General features: G+C 46.5%; 1 protein-coding gene across 10 annotated transcripts in view; it reads right to left on the minus strand.

Moving 5' to 3' along the window:
- Window positions 1–18858, minus strand: part of ralgapa2 (Ral GTPase activating protein catalytic subunit alpha 2) — a 96193-nt gene that overhangs the window by 20014 nt on the left and 57321 nt on the right. For all 10 annotated transcript variants that reach the window (XR_008833283.1, XR_008833282.1, XR_008833280.1 and 7 more), the window contains 9 exons: window positions 18786–18854; window positions 18421–18558; window positions 15862–16039; window positions 13652–14486; window positions 12963–13034; window positions 12152–12275; window positions 11881–12036; window positions 8957–9112; window positions 6733–6860 (listed from right to left, as the gene is read on the minus strand). Coding sequence is in view for 4 of the 10 variants with exons in the window: in XM_056427341.1 (XP_056283316.1) it covers window positions 6733–6860; window positions 8957–9112; window positions 11881–12036; window positions 12152–12275; window positions 12963–13034; window positions 13652–14486; window positions 15862–16039; window positions 18421–18558; window positions 18786–18854 (1856 nt within the window). In the remaining 6 variants the exon portion in view is untranslated. The remainder of the gene's footprint in view (window positions 1–6732; window positions 6861–8956; window positions 9113–11880; window positions 12037–12151; window positions 12276–12962; window positions 13035–13651; window positions 14487–15861; window positions 16040–18420; window positions 18559–18785; window positions 18855–18858) is intronic.

Raw genomic sequence — 18858 nt, forward strand, 5'->3', positions numbered from 1 at the left:
TATCATTAAAGTACACACAAACACACAAAGTGCCACGAGGCTTCACATCTCTGCCAAAAAAAAACCCCGACAACAAAATTATTCCCATTTATCCACGGATTCCAAGCGTTTCGGCTTTGCCAGGAAAGCTCATTAACGCTCCCTTCAAGAAGCCGGAGACAAAAGAGGGGAAAACAAAACATAACTAATCAATGAGAACGCGCCCATCGAGGAAGAGGAGGGGGGGACAAGAACATGCATCCATTTGGATAACGTGAGAGGGCTAACAGCTTTTGCTTTAGTGTTGCGCTGGCTGGCAACGGGGCGGGGAAAGAAAGTTCATTAATTAAACAGGGCGAGGGGGAACAGATGGAATGGCTAGCTGGATGCTTATCACTTAAAGCAGACGGACAGGTTTTTACACCCGCGCTGGAAGCAGCACCAACACACATCAATCACAATGAACATGTCGTCTTAACGGGAATGCCGTGGGTACTAGTCCAGTGGTGACACCGGGTTCAGGTCATTCTGGCTGATGGACACAGAGACCGATGACCTATTAGCAAGAGAGGGTCTTTTTTTAGAAAATTACTTTAAAATTTTTTTTTTTTTTAGCAAGGGCATTTCCCCCCCCCAAGAGTAGGGTCTTGATGAGTGTTAACATCCACACCAATGCAGGCAGTCATTCCTTCACATATTAGTCACCAATTTATGATGATTGCTCACAGCTGGGCCAACATGTTCAAGTGTACACAACACGTAATATACGCAATAAAAATGGCACGATGCTCTTTGTCTGTTCAAATGTTGGGAATTCTCGTACTATAAGACTTTTCTTCAGCAGCAGTATGAACACATAGCAACCTGTATTGTCTTGCTTTGTGTACTTCTAATAAAGGGTTTATCTGTAGAAAAAGACACTTAATCACTGACATTTTTTTGATTTAATAGTTTAACGCCGGACATAAAAAAACAAGCACAAAAGCACATAAACTTCTGTGATCTATGCCCTTTAAAAAACAAAACCGATCTGCATTGTGATCTATTGATAATACTGGAAATTCTTCAAGACTCTGCCTAAGCAAGTAATTAGTAGTAAGTTAATTATAATGTATTCCCATATAGAAACTACAAATATGCTCTAAAAGCAGTTTTCAAAAATACACATCATGAGATGATTGTGAGAGTCTTGTTTTTGTTATTCTACCGGATACCCGTGCTTGAGGAGGGGACAGGTTGGATGGCCACGCACTAAACTGGCATCTAGCCGGCTTTCCCTTTGCCGCTCACAAACACACAGATGTCAGACATGAATGCATAACAGACGGCAAGAGAAGGGGAGGGGCGTGAGGGGGGGGTTCAAGTTTAAAAACACACAGAGCATGACATTTTTGGGGTTACACAATGATATGCCGTTTCTACCAGTGCTAGTTGAACATTTATGATATTGTTATTACTCTATGTAGTGGAGAACAACTGGCTTATTCTGGCAGCTGAAAGCTCCCTAACACCATAAAATGGTTCATTAATAGTATCTAATCAAAAGTAGGAAAATAAACGGAAATGGCAAATAAAAGACAATCCTCATTTCCCAGAAAGGTTGCAGTGACACACAAACAGAACACGCGGTGCTCAAAGACACGCCCGCGTTTCAGTTACACCAGAGGCACCACGAAATGGAGCAGCTTCCATATACATTCAAACACAAACACGCGAACAGGCACAGCCGTTTGACACCAGCAGTGTGAGTACGCTACCCCAGGCGGGGCTCTGGGTCCCTGCTGTTGGCCGTCTGGTTCCATGCCTGCTCTACCTGTGTTTAAAAGGGGCGGCCCCCGTACTCAGACCTCAGAGTGCAGGCTGGGCCCCCAGGGTTTTCACGGTGTGGGTGCCATGCAGCGGACGCCTTTTGTTACAGGCTGGGTGGCAAGAGGAGGAGGAACTAATGTTGGGGAGGGGGGGGGGGGGGAGTAATGCTATGAGTCATTCTGCATTAGCAGCAGGGGAGGGAGACAGAGAGGGGGGGAGGCAGCAAAGGAGAGAATACTTTTGCATGTTGTATGAAGCTAGACGCCATATGCCATCCGAGCTGGGCTGCCTCCTGAGTCAGGGCTCTTGGTTTGACAGGCCTGTGCTTGCCCCCTCCTCACCCCCACCGCCCTTCTTCCCTAACTAACACCCTCCTCCCTCAAGGCCCCTGTAGGCTCCAGCAATGGGCTCGGCAATTGCTTTGGTTGTGCATGGTCTGGGCTCTGTGTATTTGTGTGTGCGTGTTGGAGAGAGAGAGGGAGGGCAAAGGGGGGGGGGGGGGGTACTCGGTGATCTGAACACATCGGACATTGTCGTGAGTCCCGGCAGGAACAGCTGGTCAGCTGGAGAGCCGGGCAGGAAGGGGGTAGGGTTTAAGGAGTGGGAAGAGATGGGAGGCAGTGCGCTACACTGATAATGGGATTAGGTTAAAACATTCAATGGGGGAGAGACCCCTCCTCTCGGCGCAGCCCTCCAAATACTGCGTAAACTCTCAACCGCTCTCTCAAAGGCAATGCCAGCCTTCGCCCAAACCACCCTGGAAAACTCCAAGCAGGGACACGGCAACTCAGAAATGGCCCCCAACCCAACCCCCAACGACCTACCAACAGCCAACATGCCTCCAACTAAAAGGTTTGCATCCTGTAAATATGAATACACCACTTGATAGTTGATGGAAGTTGCACAACATGTCGCAGAGATGTATTAGGCCTCCCGTACTCTCTTGGCAACCTTTTACTTGGTCACACCCGTTTCCATAAACAGGAAGTTGGCTAGTTATACTCCTATCTGCTCAGACCACTGCATGAAACCAGCATATAATGACTAGCTTGGCGTCTCACTGTGCCCAGTCAAGCACTGTGTTCCACAGTGATATACGCTGAGTATTATCTATGAGACTGCCGACAGTTATGGCACAACAGCTGGCAAATTAGACCTATCAGCGATGCTAAATAATTCATGTGAGACAACACTAACATGGCAGATCCTATTCACGACATCCTATCATGCATACAGGCGCACTTTCATCTCCGCTAGGTGAGGAATCTTACAGTACACAAAAGAACGCACTGCCGTTGGACAAAGACACAGCGGGAGTGGGACAATAACTTGATCAGAAGGGGTGTGAGAATGTGTCATTAGCAATGCAGTGACTGTCATAATTATGATGGCGCCGGGTTGGGGTGCAGCACACAAAGGGAGTGCACACAGGATATCATATCCATTATGTTTTCAGTATACAGACATTGAAATTCTGTACATTTAGTTTTTTGGCATTCGGGGAACTGTAGATATGTTCACAGCAGCCTGTGAGTGAGTGAGTGAGTGAGAGAGAGAGACGCACACACACACACACACACACACACACACACACACACACACACACACACACACACACACACACACACACACACACACACACACACACACACACACACACACACACACACACACACACACACACACACACACACACAGAGAGAGATGGGCAGAAACAGATTATGGTTATTGATCGCTGCCTGGAGCTGGATGTGTGTGTGTGTGTGCATGCGTGTTTACGTGTGTGTGTCCGAGCAGACGATTAGGACTAAGGGCAGTGTGCAAAAACTATTGATTCTGTCCAGTAGGGAGGCTGTGTCTCTGAAACAAGGTCAGTTCTACACGGTCTCACCTATTAGAAACTCGCCGTTTTCCCGTCACAAACGGCGTTGTGCGGCACATCAAACTCAAGTGCTCGTTGAAGAGAGAAAAGAATCCAAAGCTTCTGGGTGAAAACATTATTCTGCAGTGACAGTATGAAGGATCTTCATGGTACAGTAAATGGCAGCAGGCGGCACAGCCATCCAGTGACGGGTTGGGTTCAGGTGACACCGACAAACTCACTGCGTCTTCCAGGAGAATGTATCAAACGCTGTGCGCATGCAGGAGGGAACGGAAACAGAGGAGCACAATTTCATTTATCTGTTGTCCTCTGTTGCCAATGAAAAATAATGGTGTTTTTAGTCACACTTAAAAAGGGGGAAATCCACTACCCACCAGTGGATGTCCAATCAGTGCTGATGGTTCCCCGGCTACCCAGAGGCAGAGACTATAAAAGTCAAGCTCAAATAGCAGCCGTTAAATATTCCTACAACGTCATTTTCACTTCAAATGATTTTGCATCTGCAAACTCGGCTTTCAGGGTCAATACAGCAGAAACGGAGGAATCCATTGCTTCGATATGCAGCCTCTACCATCAACACTGAATGGACATCCACATAAAAAAGGTGGCGATTTCCCCCCTTAAGGTTGTTTTAGATTTAACATTTTGTGGTCTCGATTATTCACAACGCCGCTGTGACGGGTGGACTAGTTGCAGACAATACACTTAGGACACACAAAGCCAGACCAGCTGCATTTTCCATCAGGCACGTAAATAATAGATGATACATTACGACTCGTCTGCGAGGGGCTTGTGAGATGAAGCAAGGCCGTGGTTGTGTCTTGACAGAGGAAATTGACACAAATTCTAACTGACAATGAGAGCTGGACCCTGTACGAGAACAAACAAGTAAACAGATTTCACAAACCCTCACAGTTCAGAGATTGAGGGAAAGGAGAGAGGAGGACACGGAGGATATGATGAGCAGAAAGAAAGACAACAAGGGGGGTATCTATCTGAAAAACACTCTGCTGCTGGAGGTCATTTTTCAATATCAAATCCTATTAGCCTGAGAGATCCTGTGAGCGTTGTGGCAGACTGCTGGAGTACTCTCGAGCCTTGTGACTGAGCAAGAGAGGGGGCCACAGTGCCATACTGGCCTTTTATCTGGACACACAGGGGTCATATAGCTTCTCTTTGAAGAAATATTCAACTAATTACCTTAGAGAGCGCGGCCTCAGAGGCAGAGCGGACAGTGTGGATTGTTAAGGCATTGTGAAGGAGTAAAGTAATCTCCCACAAATAAAAAAAACACATCCCAGAAGAGAGAAAAAAAAAAAAAAAGGTTGGTTCATTGTTCCAACCTGAGAGGGATAAAGAGCTGCAAAACCTGAGAAGATGGAAGAATGACGACTGGAGAGGAAAAAGTGCAAAAGGGCTGGTAATAATACAACAGAGAATCCAAATAAGATATAAAAGAGGAACTCCACATGCTAATGAATACTTTTGCTTCTTGTTTATGCCAGTTTTGAACATTGTGACGTCAGGGCATCTTAAAACCTAAAAACGGTGCCTATCACATGGCATGCACCACCTGGACCATTTTAGCTACTCTGCTTCTGTCCTCACAAGCTCTCAAGCTAGGCAGGAAAAAAACAGACATGCAGATACTCGTGCTGGCTGTATGTTTTGCCTGGCACATTCATTCGTCTCCACTCTTGGAGTGTGCGACGCCTGGCAGCCCTCCAGTGCCAGAGCTCTAGAGGCAGCGCTCATCTCCTCTCATAGATCATGCATTTGTGCTGTCGGCTCCTCTGCTAAGGAATGCCAGGTAAGGCTTTTGTAGCCCAGCAGTCCCAGTACTGTCCCCCCCCCCACACCCCCCCAACCCCCTGAGTCTCGCAGAGGCAGTCGGGCCTGTGGCTGGCCCCCCCTCTGGCACAGTGTCACACTGGGCTAATTCACTTGGCGTCGGGTAACAGACATCTGTCACTCAGGATTCCCTTGGGGACACACAGACAAGGCCTGATGTAGGCGTGGGGTGTGTGTGTGTGGGGGGGGGGATGTGATGCACTGTGAAAGGCATATGGGCAGACGCATACTTACACACACCCAACTGTAAACAACATACGCAAGGTGTGTTGTAGGTTCATTAAAGACCAAAGCCTTTTTTTTTTAAGGGTAAATGACAAACATACAAGGGCCTCGTGATAATTCAGAAACAACAACTTTTTCCAAAAATATGTAAATGTTTCAAAAACAATGGAAGCTAGCCTTCCACCCAAATGAAACCTCCTCGGGGGGGGAGGTTTCTATAGCAACCGCCAGAGGGGCAGCGTGGTTCTGGAGAGGCGGTGCCGTACATGCTGTCCGAGGAGGAGCGGGGCGTTGAGGGAGATCAGGTTTCCCCCTCCAGGGGCCATCCCATCTCACCCCCCAACTCAACTCTGTGCTGCTGGCATTCACATGCTAATTCATCTCTCTTGGTGATTACACTCCCTTTAAACCAACTGACAACTACAGCTGGAGTCAGGCTCTTAACGGCACACCGTTGGATGGAGGATGGAGGATGAGAGCGAGTAGGTGTTTGTGTGTGCGCTTCCGTCTGTATACACTTGTATGTATTTTTTAGGCTGCTCTTATTTTGCCTCTCAGTGTGCTCCATAAAGCGGTCGTGATAGATGATGACACATTATCTGTGCTCCTGCCCAAAACAGCCTCACACAACCTCCCATGCTGCTCCAGGCTGTGAAACAGCCCCAGCCTAATAGCTGTATGTAAATCAGCCAGACCATAAAGATCACTGTCAGCACTCAGCTGTGTGCATTGGCTGACATGACAGGCACGCCACATGTCTCAATGAATTTACCCAAATGGGCCACTGGTGGTGCTGACCATTTAAGCTCAGTGGTGCGATACATCTTATGTAATTGTCATAACAACATAGCTTAATGTACGCTCATCATGGTCTCACCTGTATGTGCAGTCAATAGTAAAGAATCGTTGCATTCCTCTGACGAGCCATGCCCCGTATGGGACGGTGGACAGTACATGAAGCAGAAGGCACGAGGAGTAAAGGATACAAGCTCTGGTAGAGAGTCAGCCGGGACTTGACAGCTCTGCTGGCATTGATACAGGTGGCCCGCACCAAGCTCGGAAGCAGCGTCCCAGTGACGATGGCGCCGTTAAACAGCGGCCCGAAGAAAGGAACCTGGAAAAAAAGAGCTCTTTCACAATGATCCAGAGCTAATTTAGTCAGCGTCCTGTCATTTTATTTGCAGGCGTCCCAAAAAAAGAGAACAGATTGATTAAAAACGTTGTTGTTTTCTTACTTTCTCTCTAAAAAACAACAAGGTTTTAACCATCTGTTTAGGGCAAAGGTTCAAGATGAAATTGGATTGTTACCTAACTTTGCATGACAACCACACATATCTAATGTGAATCAATGTTAGGCAAATGAGATTAAAATGACAATCAATACGAAACAAAGCCCTCATATTGAGCTACCGAACAAACACAAAGGGCCAATATGCATTTTAGCGGCAGCGTGTGTTTGTGTGTGGATACACGCGTCTGTTCATGCATACTGGAAGGGGGCCCTTAATCACTGAAGCTCAATGGTCGTTGACCTGGAAGTTGACATGAATGTCAAAGTCTCCAAAAGGTCCTGCTGTCTTCAGCATGGAAGTTCAGATTGTGTAATAACCAGTCAAATTATACAATAAATGGATTTTCACCAGAAATGATACGGACCAATTAACCTAATCACATGCTGGAAAACTGGGGGGACAATGTCTAAATTAACATCATAAATCTGACTAGATAGCTTTACAAGTTCTGAGGTAGAGCGAGTTTAAGATGTCCAATTTTGGAAAGAAATTCACCTGTTTGCGTGTGTTTGGGGGCTTTGGCTGTTGAGACCCTCTGAGGTACAATATGTTCTCTAATATGTGATCCATCTGCAACCATCGGAGGATTTATGCGTGATGCACACTTGTCTTTGTGTTATTGTGAATTAAAAGGTAAAGGTCACTGTTGAGTTTAAAGGGGAAATTGCAGCAGAGAGAGTTCAAGGCCGCTGCGTGCAATGCATCCTGGTAAATGTAGGCGCCGCCAGCTCAGCGAGAAGGATAACTTGGCTTTCTCGGTCAATATAGCATAAACTGAGGAATGTAGTTCTTCAACTGCCGATATTTACCGTTAACACTGATTGGACATCCACATAAAAGAGGGATTTTAGATCATTTAGATCCCCACAGTGAAGAAAATACAATGCAACTACAATCAAATAATTAACACCATTAAAAATATAATGTACTTTGATCGTCTTTTAAAAATGACTCATTTAAAAAAGACCACATCAAAGACGATCAATGCCCTCTGTGAGGAACACAAAACAAATGCCATTATTTGTTTTTCATCTGAATAATATAGGAAACATGGTGAATATATCTGAAGATCTGAAGGCAGACATTCTCAGGCAGAGAAATGTCCACACATCGAGTGCAGTACTTCAGAGTATCCGAGATGAAAGCTCATCAGGAAAGGATGGTGACCATCTCTGAGAGCACATACCCACAGTGTGGGTAATAATGCACAGCTGGAATAGGGAAACTGAGAGCCTCCAAACAGAAAACCAAACAGGAGAAAGGACCTAATCAACTAATGGAAAAGTCTGAATCGGAAGCCAGGTGAAGGGGCTCGTGAACAGAGACCGGAAATTAGTGGTTTTCTTTCTCAGTGGGCCTGAAAACTAAGAAACGTTGTCATGTTAAACATCAAAGTATAACTTCACCTTTAGGTCTGAGCCCAAGTGTAACATTTTCAAAAGTGGACAAGGGCCAGAGAGATTAAACTGAGCCCTCTTCCGTTGGAAGAAAAGCCTCGATGCACCTTGATCGCACTCTTGTCATAGTGAAGGAAAATACATTGCTATTGCCAGATTATCAGTCATTAACAACATAACACAGATTTATGTGATTGTGAAGAGCTAAATTACCAGAAAGGAGAACAGGCTTATTCTGTGCTGTGATTGTAAAGTTATACGTAGGTTACAGCTGTGGGAAGAGGCAACGAGGGGGTCCGAGTAGAGGTCTTTGGAAAGTAGATTAGTCCCAAACGGATGTCATGTAATATAGTTTAAAGCTTAAAAACATGTGGAGTCACTCTTTACATTTCATTATTTATCGTCAGCTAATTGTTTGACCACATGCAAAGAAGTAACGTCCCACTTCCAAGTCGTTGATCCATTTTGCATGTGTATAGTTGATAATAACCTGAACCCCCCCACTGACGGGAGTGGTTTACCTGTTTCTTCATGATCTGGATAAAATACATGTGGTTCTTCATTGGGTAGATGATTATCAGCACGTCCCCAAAATCCGTTGGGACGATGCCACGTCGGTAGTCCCGTGTGTGCTCTGACCACACGATGTGCACCTCGTCATTTCCCAGGTGACGCAGCTGCAAACAAACATTACATAATATTTAATTCATCTTCATCTTTAAGGGACTTACAATCATACAAGGGGGAGAACTGCCAATCCTCTGATTGAAAGATGAACCTGTTGACCACTGACCCACCGTCACCAAACAAGTTGAGAGTTTCTGGTGACGTGTTCTTGTCATCATCCTATGGTGATGAGGACAGGAACACATATTTATTGAGATCCAGCCAGTGCCTGCAGCTCACACTTTTTAGAATGAAGGTATAAGAGTTGTGTGGAAGGAGATAATAAAACCGTGTTTACTGTGTGTATCCTAAAGATAACACATTATTGCAGCAGGTGTGAGCGCAAAGTGAGCAAGTCAAAATCACAAACTTTGTTTGAAAACAATAGTTTAAATAGGGGTCTGGACTCTTGTTATAGCTTTTTCATTACAAATTTAAATTGCATAAAATGAGCAAAATTGAGCATTTCAAAAGCAAATAATTCAAATCCAATTGGCTTTCCCCATCATAGATTAAATTGCTTCCCATTTCCACACGATTCACACACCCAAATTAGACTCGGCAGGAGAAGAACGTTTACTTAAATGACAGGAAATTGATGGATGCTAGCTTGAAAAAGGTAAACAGCTCCCCCTTTCCCAAGGTAACAGTCACAGTCACATTATGTATTTCTGTAGATCACTTTTGCCTCATTTTACTGCGTGGTGGGGCTCGACTCGACACCAGGTCTTTTTCTCTTTTTCGTTTCCCACTGCGGATCGTAGCTGCTCGCCCAGTGATGTTTTCTGGGGTATCATGGACAGTGAAAAGTGAGCCTCTGCGCAGAAGAAAACATCTGCCAATGTACTGTGGGCCTAATGAGCCATTAAGAAACATGCCCTCGCCACCAAAAATGCAATTAGCACATTCTATTATAAGCCCTTAATTATGGTAATACGGTAATCTTAAACAAATCCACGGCATGCTGATTACTGGAGCTCGCCAGTTCTGTCCAGGGATCAGCAGGTACCAACCAGGTCAGTCACTGGGACAATTTCAGAGAAAATGTTGAATATGCATTTGCGGTAGACAATAAACTCTGGGATGTTAATTTGGGTTAAGATATTAGCATTTGGATGAGCTTCATAACAAGTTTAATGAGGATGCTTATGCTGTAGTCAATCATCTTCTTTATTTACTCCTTTGTTAATCACATCCAAATGTTTGAGACTTCTTTTATAAAATGGGATTGAAGTCAAAGGCTCTGGTCCAATTAGCTCTCTTTGACCTTCCACCCAGCCAATGGGCTGCACACATATGGAGACGGCAGACCAGGAGCGCAGAACACAAGAGGCTCCTTGTAAAAACAACCTGCAGCAGCCCAGTTAAGCTGCGGTGCCTGGGGGTGAATGTGATCGCTCAGGCGCCCGTCTATTTCCCTCTCTTTCACAGACACACATGCACACGCACGCACTCTACATGGCCTGACCCCAACCCTGCAGGTCGTTTCTGTAACCGCATTACTGAAGCCAGCTGCTGCAGCTTGCACGGCCCTAAAACCCACAATTGGATTGAGGAATTCACGCTTTTCCCTATTTTTCTTTTCGGTTTAGCTGTTGTTGTTTTTTTACCCTCCATCGTCTACAAACAGGCAATCTGCCCAGCGAGAGCTCGCCAATCCGTCACTACCACCACATCATATGTACGGTTACAGGCAGTGAAGTCGGTGGCTGCTGGACTAAAAGTGTTATTTTTAAATTGACAGGGAAACGTCCTGCTTGGACACAGTCCATTTCTCAATCAATTTGTTCATCCCACTTTCTCTTCTCTCTGCCCTGCCATCTTTTTCTGACGCATCCATGCATGCAGCCAGCTTGCCAATTCCCGTGCAGCTGCGAGAGATCTGTGCGAGGTGAGCTTGGGCAATGACAGAAGTTCCCTGTGAAATGGATGGAAGAGGAGTGGCAGCACACTCTCCTCTATAGGCATGGCCATCCCTCCAGCGCCTCACTCTGGCCAACCCAAACCAGAATCTTTACTCCGGCTAACTAACTTTCTGCGGTCAGTAAGCACATGTTCCGGATAGGTTTGGAATGAGTATGGGGTTATTTGTGAGACGGAGAGGGGCAAAGTCTGTGGAGGACTGGATATGAAGAGAGTCTGATGAATTTCCCTTCTCAGCAGGGTACTGTATGAGAAGATTGGCAGCACGGGCAGAGGCCTCGCGGCTCATTTCTTCGTGCTAACTGCTACTCGTTCACTACAGCTCAAAAAAACCCCACTGCGGAACCCAATCGATTGCTCCTGTGGCGGCAGCAGGAATTGGATAAAAGGATCCTGCCGGCATCCGGCCGGCGCCTGCCCTAGCAGGGAGAGCTAATGGCTGAATCCAGGCCCTGGTCACAGCACACAGGGAGGGGGGCATGGGCGAGCAGAATCATAGTCATTACCGCAGCGGCACATGCCCTCTCTTCACTCACGCGCCTGAGACTCTCTACTCCTCAGGTCTGAATGGCCAGGGTCACTAATCAATGCCCGCACTCTGAAGTCACACCTCCCGATCACAGCTTAACACAGGGCTGAAGGCTACAACAACATACTGCTATGGGCAGGCAGGACTGTGTAGCCATTTCACCGCATCAAACGGACAGAGCAGTATTGTTCGTATTTCTGACACTCAGATTTGAGGTGTGCAAATTAACACGACATATTCTGACGATCCAAATGTCATGCACAGGCGGGAATGTTAGCCTCACAAAGCTGGAACACAGAGCAAAGACACAAACAGGACTCGTGTTACCTTTTTGGTGAGGCAGTCATTAGAATCAGATGGCATGCGAGTGGAGACGTGGAAGATGGTTTCCACGGTGGACGTAGCGTAGTAAGGAGCCGTGAGACCCGTGCTGCCATTCCTCTGGAGGCCACCCATAAAGCCACAGTGCGTGGCCAGGTCCACCTGAGGGACACACGCACAGTTTAATGCGTTCGGAGTGCAAGTGTGTTCGTATTTTGGCTGTATCTGCGGAAGGCAGAGGATGTGTTGAATGCTTTGAGGGTGTGGTTGTCGGCACCTCCCATCCCAGCCCAGACACAAAGTCCTCGTACGCCTGGCTGCCTGCGCTGTTTGATAAGATGGAGCACTTGTCCTCTTGGCCCTCTCCAATGTAGAACACGGCAATCTTGTGCGTCTCTCGGCTACAGAACAAAATACTTTATTTAAAAAAAAAAAAACAGCAACAACAACAGAGCAGCCACTTTTATAATCACAACAGAACTTGAAAAGGTTCTTACTACTATTGCCACCTGCTGTGAAATGCAAGCCCAATGACTGTAAAGAGTGTAATTGAGTTGGTATGAATCAGGAAATAGAAAAAGTTTGTCTGCACATTCTATCAGCATCCCTCCAGCTCCAACATTATTTTAAAAAGATTGTAGAAAATCCCATCGACTTTCCCTGTTGCCATGGCAGTACATCACGCTGGGGTAGATTTAGGGCACTTTGCATGCTTGCGCACAGGTTGTTTTTTGCCCAACCGAGTCTGGCCATCTGGGAGGATGAAGTCTAGTCTTGAGGGAACATTTTTAATAAGCTCCCGTCATCAGCAATGTGTGGTGTACTTATTGATTGGACTAAGAGAGACACAAGAGAAGGACAGCAAGAGTGATAGTGGGAGACTTCCAGGGGTGTGATCAACAGGACGTGGTACAAATTAGAAAGATCATTGGGGAGGAAGGGAGGGAGAGGGCAATACAATCAGCTTGGACCAACTGTGTGATTTATAACCTGTGCTAATTTAATGTAGAAATAGGTTTACCATAGGGCTGCAGGGACAACCTGATGATTATCAGATATATAGATAGATAAACAGATTAAGGTTTTACCACTGTCTGGAATCCAAGTTCTTCAGTTCCCTTAAGAGTTTGGAGTTCTTCTTCAACAGATGGAAACTTTTCCTGTTCGATAAAAACAATCTCAATTAAATGGGATATAATAAAAGTGACATGATCTACGAGCAAATTGTCCTGAAAATCTTTTCAACCAAAGTTTTTTTCAGACATGGTTAACGAAAGGTTAAAAAAAAAAAGGTCACAGGTGCAAACGGCAATCTCCTACGAGCTGTGTGCACGTTGCACCATCAGCATTAAGGAGGTGTAAGCTTTTCATTTACGGGGGAGCACGGCAAAGATGTGGCTCTGCAAGGTAGACCTGTGAAAACAGCTGGGCACTTTAACCCTGTGGAGAGGAGATTAAGACACTCTAGACTCCACAGTGCTTTGAGCTTTGCTCTTTCTCTCTTTGAGTAACGAGCCGACAGCCGAGTTACTTTGAGGAGGAATGATGCAACTCTGGATCGTTAATAGTTTTTGGACTGCAGAGGTTTCAACACAATGTTGTGTATTATTGTTTCTGTCATGTCGCTCACATTTATGATGCGATTTGCAGACCGAATGATGAAGAAATAAATTCAGATTAAAATAAGCAGCATGACTTCCCACAACCACATGCGCCTCTTCTTTCTTCTAGAACAGTGCAAACCAATTATTGGAGCCAACTTAATTTGGTAGTGTACCTGCGGTCCCAAGAGTTCATGCCAAGGTCATTAAGGAGCAGCCGGCAGAAGTAGAAAGGGGCCTTCGGCTCCTGGTGGGAGGGTTCCCTGTGGCAGGCGGCCCGAAAACTGACATCAGCATCCCACCTCCTCACTTGCTCTTCCTCCTGCTGCGTCTGGCGCAGAATGGCCTCGAGGATGGCGCTCTCTTGTTCTATGTTCATGCCATGGGGGGAGGAGGCCGGCTGGTTGAGCCTGAGCTGTGGCTGGGGCAGGCATTCTGGGCTGCTGTGGCCGAGGTTCTCCAAAAGCATATCCAGAATATCGACCTCCTCCTCCTCACAGCAGTCGGAGAGTGAGTCCGAGACGGAGCAGTGGTTTTTGTACGGCCCCTTTGTCGGAGAGTTGGGCTGGTTTCCGCTGTGAGAGACATCGGCGGTCGTCGAAAGAGGGCGATCAACTGCATTAAAAACGCCTGCATCGACAGAGTCCTCCTGGGTGGTGCAGTAGAGGATTGCGCCATCCCACGAGTATTTGCCCGAGATGTCCCGGACGATGACGCGCACTTGGGAGGAGGGCTTGGGGGGCTGTCCGACAGCGGGGGCCTCGGCGGGGATCTGCAGGTAGGACACCAGCGTGCTGTCGTTGAAGACAAACAGCTGCAGGTTGGGGCTTTTGAAGACCTCGGAGGACAGCTCGGACGACTCCACGTAAGGGTTGTCGTGGTTCTCGCTCACGAGGCTATGGAGCAGGGCGGGGCCGCCACTCAGGGGATGATGGCCGAGATGGTTCACGAGGTGCGTCATGACCATCCGCGCCGTCAGGGGAATCAACTCCATGTTCCGACGTCGCTTTTCTGGTGAAGGAATAAAAAGACGGGGAGATGAGAATACGTCTGAAGGAAAATACAAGTGAGAAAGTGTAAAACCTAGTCAATCGCTAAAGTTACTGATGGGATAGGAATAAAGCTACAAATGGAGCTTTCTTGTGGAGTACGCACATTTGTGTGTAGAGATCTTATCATCCAATAGCTTTTTTTCGTCATACAAAGCCAAATCTTATTCATGATTACTCATAGAGGATACTTTATTCATTTCTCACAATAGCTTGGCCAGCACACCTCCGAGTAGGTGGCATCTAATTATGAGAGACAACTTTCAAAAGCCCATAGAGTCATCTTACAATTGACAAGCTTTGAAACTGGTGCTAATGAGAACCACCATCTCTACATGCTGCTTAATAGGACTATACTTAGTGAATTGCCGGGGTTTTTTTTTTTTACACCCAAGTGAAAGGCTTGCTGTGCTTTATTCTGCAGTGATGTGGGAAAAACAAGAAGATGCACTCCTGCATTGTGACAGTGCTATCAATACCATCATCCCCCATCAAAGTGGAGAAAGCTCTTTAGAAATCAGAGCAAGCTGCATTAGAGATGCACAAGCCCTTTGATGTGACTTGATCAATATGAGGTGGGGACATAGGCCGGCACTCTTTGGTTTGCTCGTTTGATAGTGTTTTGCTATTTCTACTAACAATCTTGCAGCTGTGCATCAGAGAGCAGAGGTGTGGTGACATTTTCAGGGCGAAAGTACGGTTAAAATGTTCTTACATTGTTACACTAGACTGCACGTTGTTTTTGGTCTCTCTAAGGACTTTACAGAAGTTGAGGACACGAGGGAGAGAGGAATACATTGCTTAATGGAATCACAAGGTCACAAAAAAGAAGGAAAAAAAATTCACATCTATCTAAACCCCATAATGGGTCTTCTCTCTAGGGCTAAGAGTACTAATGCGAACATCAACCCTGTGATGCTTGATTTCCTTTCTATACTTTTAATAAAATATTGACATTTAATGGAGAAGCTCTAAATGGGTGAGCTACTCAGAGTTCGTTTTTCCTCCGTAGTCCTTTTTTGGATTAATTTGCATTGCTGTGTTAGTGTGTGTGTGTGTGGCGGGGGGGGGGAGGAGAGGAGGGGGGCAGAGGGGTGTGTGTGTATGGGAACATCAGGAGCTGAAATAAAATAGTGTCAAAAAAAAGTTAGCAGAGCTCGTCATCTGGGGATACACTATAATGTGATAAACGACATCTACCACTAACTCAGCTGTACTCTCTCACACATGCAAACCTAATAAACCGTCATCCCACTTTCATCTGCCAGTCCAGTGCAATGTTGCAGGCGGTAAAACAACGACAACAAAAAGAAACCCAGAAGGCTCCATGTCCTTACCCTCGGCGACGGTGAGCAGGTCGCCGAAGTCGGTGGTGGCGGTCTGGGAGGGCGGCGGCTCGAAGCTCTTAACTTGACCCAACATGAGGTCATAGTCAGTGGACAAGTCTGACAGGCTGAGCAGGTAGTGGCTCTGTTGGGTGTGCAGGTTGGAGCCGGCCACACAGCAGTGCAGCGCCTGAGGAATCACAGAGGAAGGGCAGGACTGTGTGATTCCCATGAAGTGTGTCTGGGCAGCTTTTCTACAGAACGTTGGTGACTGAACTTGAACTTCGATGTGTAAAAGACCGATCTGGGGGTGTTTGGTCAGACGACGCAGTGACACTCCTGCAGTCCTGCTACAGATCGACATAACCAGGAGCATATGAAAGGGGAATATATGGTCCATTTACATCATACGGCGATGGAGGGAGGGAGGGAGAGAAGGAGGGACAAGAGGGTCTTTACTGCCACTAATCCATTCCTCCTGTGATGTGCGAGTGTATCGATCTGCATAACAGATGGCAGAGCATCCGTTGGCAGGGGGAGATAAGACGCACTGGGGCAGTTGATTACGGCATTGGACAGGTTTACACTGTTTGATTTAATTAGGACTTTATCCCTGTGCCACCACAAACATGCACGCGCAGCCACACAGACAAACACACCTGTACACTGTATAATCTGAGTGGAGGGAAGGTGCTGCCTATGAGTGGCTAAAACATATGCCTAATGTATGTAAATGAGGGGGGCCTCTCATTCAGAGGAGAGCAACTTGGGTAAAGCCATGCAAAGGCTAATCCCATTCAGTACACACATGCACTCAAACTTGGCAGGGAGACGCTCCGAGAGGCAGGCTGGCCCTGACATCTGAAACAGTATTGTGTGGGGCAATGTAGACAGTATGTGGATGATTCTACCGAGCAGACCTCTGGGTGCATGGGGGAGGGAGGGATTGAAGGCTTGAAGCTGAAAAGACCTGAACCAAACAGCTGCTACACCAAAGCCCCAAAGAGCTTCCTCCGTGGAGAGGTGGAGAGACAGAAAGGGGGGGGGGGGGGAACGGACCCACAGCTGTGCTTGACAACTAAGTGACTGCACTTCGCATAGCAACAGTTCCTGGAAGGTAACACACAGCGCATGTTGTAGTTAAAGGGCCACATATGGAATGGACACGTAAATTCACCTGTGTGCTCACGTAAATCAAATAATAGAAATGCAAACAGAGACAATGACTCACACACACACACACACAAACACACACACACACACACACACACACACACACACACACACACACACACACACACACACACACACACACACACACACACACACACACACACACACACACACACACACACACACACACACACACGCACACGCACACGCACAGCTGGCTGCCGAGGCGAGCTGAAGGAGCAGAGATGGAGAAGCTTGAGCAGAACTCCAGTGAACCAATGAGCTCTAATGCAATGTTGCCTTTTACATCGATCTGCATGCTGTTAGTCACCAACAACTATTACAATTATCTTTATTTTTTTACTTCTCTCATCAGCTCAGAATAAATGGCAAGAAGACCGTATCAGCTGGGTGCATGTATTGTGCTGGTGTTTGATGGCTCGTCGTATGTTAAATATAAAACTGTAATTAAAGGAAGGTGAAGCATGAACAATAAATGGACAGCCCCTGCTCGTCAGTGACTCTTGCCGAGCATTAGGGAAGCTACTCTCTGCTTGCTATGGAGAATAATTAGCAGCCGAGGCATCTTTGGAAATGCACAGATTCCAGTATTGATATTTCATTAATATTGTCACACTGTGTGATGCCTTGCTTAATATATTATTTCCAATGAAACCAAGAGGGGCTATGCCTTTTGTGTGCTGATAGACAACCAATCATGCCTAATTGTCTTTGCTTTCATAGCAGCTGCAGTCGTTCTCATATTAAGACATATTCCATTCAAATCTCCAGGACAAGCGTTTATAGCCTGAGCTTATCAACTGGACAAAGGGTCCTGTTTGAATAATTGGACCATTTCTTATCAGGGGTGACATCCTTACAAAGATCTGCCGTTGACCGCATCTGCCCAGACAGGAGGGAATGAATAATACCTCATTCATTTGTGCCTGAAGCTTAGCCCTCATCCTCTGGGTCAGGCCATAAAATAAAGGTTTAGAGGGACAAATACAGAGAACTAGAATGAATACCGCATATTCTGCCCGTTTCAAGCTAAGGCAGTTATTGTTACTACAAAGCAAGTTGTGCGTGTTTCCTGCTTATGATAAATGCCAACCGCATGCGTCGGCTACAGTGGGTGCTTCTTTGCCGTTGTGCCACGATAATGTTAAATGAGGCATGGTCATGAGGTCACGGTGGAGGTGAGTCTAATTAAAGTGGCAAGCCCATTGGGTGGGGTGGGGGTGGAGGTGTCAAAGCTTTAGGTTATTGTGTCTGCAAGCAAATACTATGCATGCTCCAACGGATATTGGCAAGAAGACGGTCGTAAAACATGGCCAGGTTTGTTTGTTGTACACTTTGAGCTTTTCCAACCCACCAGCTGCCAGTGGGGCTACCCACCCTGTAGATGTAGTCCAGCAGCGGGGCCTTGTGGGACGTGCGGTCCTCCAGCGACGGCATGGTGATGGGCTCCAGCAGCAGACTCAGGGGAACGGCCATGCACCAGTCCAACAGGCAGAGCAGCAGGGACACCATCAACTGTGGAAGTGAGGAGGAAACGTGGTCATCACATCGACATATAAACACACGTTGTCACTGCAAGAGAGAAAACAACCGGTGCATTGCTGAGAACTGCGAAGACGGATAACAACAAGACAGGTAAAAAAAGAACAAATCACTTCAGATGGAACATTCCTTCGCAAATGCACAATTCCAACATGGTAGATCAACGGCCTTTAGATCTCAGCCATGTCCCCCCCATGTACCTTTTTGTCTGCTTCCACTGTTGAGTGCTCTGCGCTTGGCAACAAAAAGGCTATTGTGGCCACAAAGATCTGT

The sequence above is a fragment of the Pseudoliparis swirei genome, chromosome 11 (genome assembly GCF_029220125.1).
Source record: "Pseudoliparis swirei isolate HS2019 ecotype Mariana Trench chromosome 11, NWPU_hadal_v1, whole genome shotgun sequence".
NCBI classification, from domain to species: domain Eukaryota; kingdom Metazoa; phylum Chordata; class Actinopteri; order Perciformes; family Liparidae; genus Pseudoliparis; species Pseudoliparis swirei.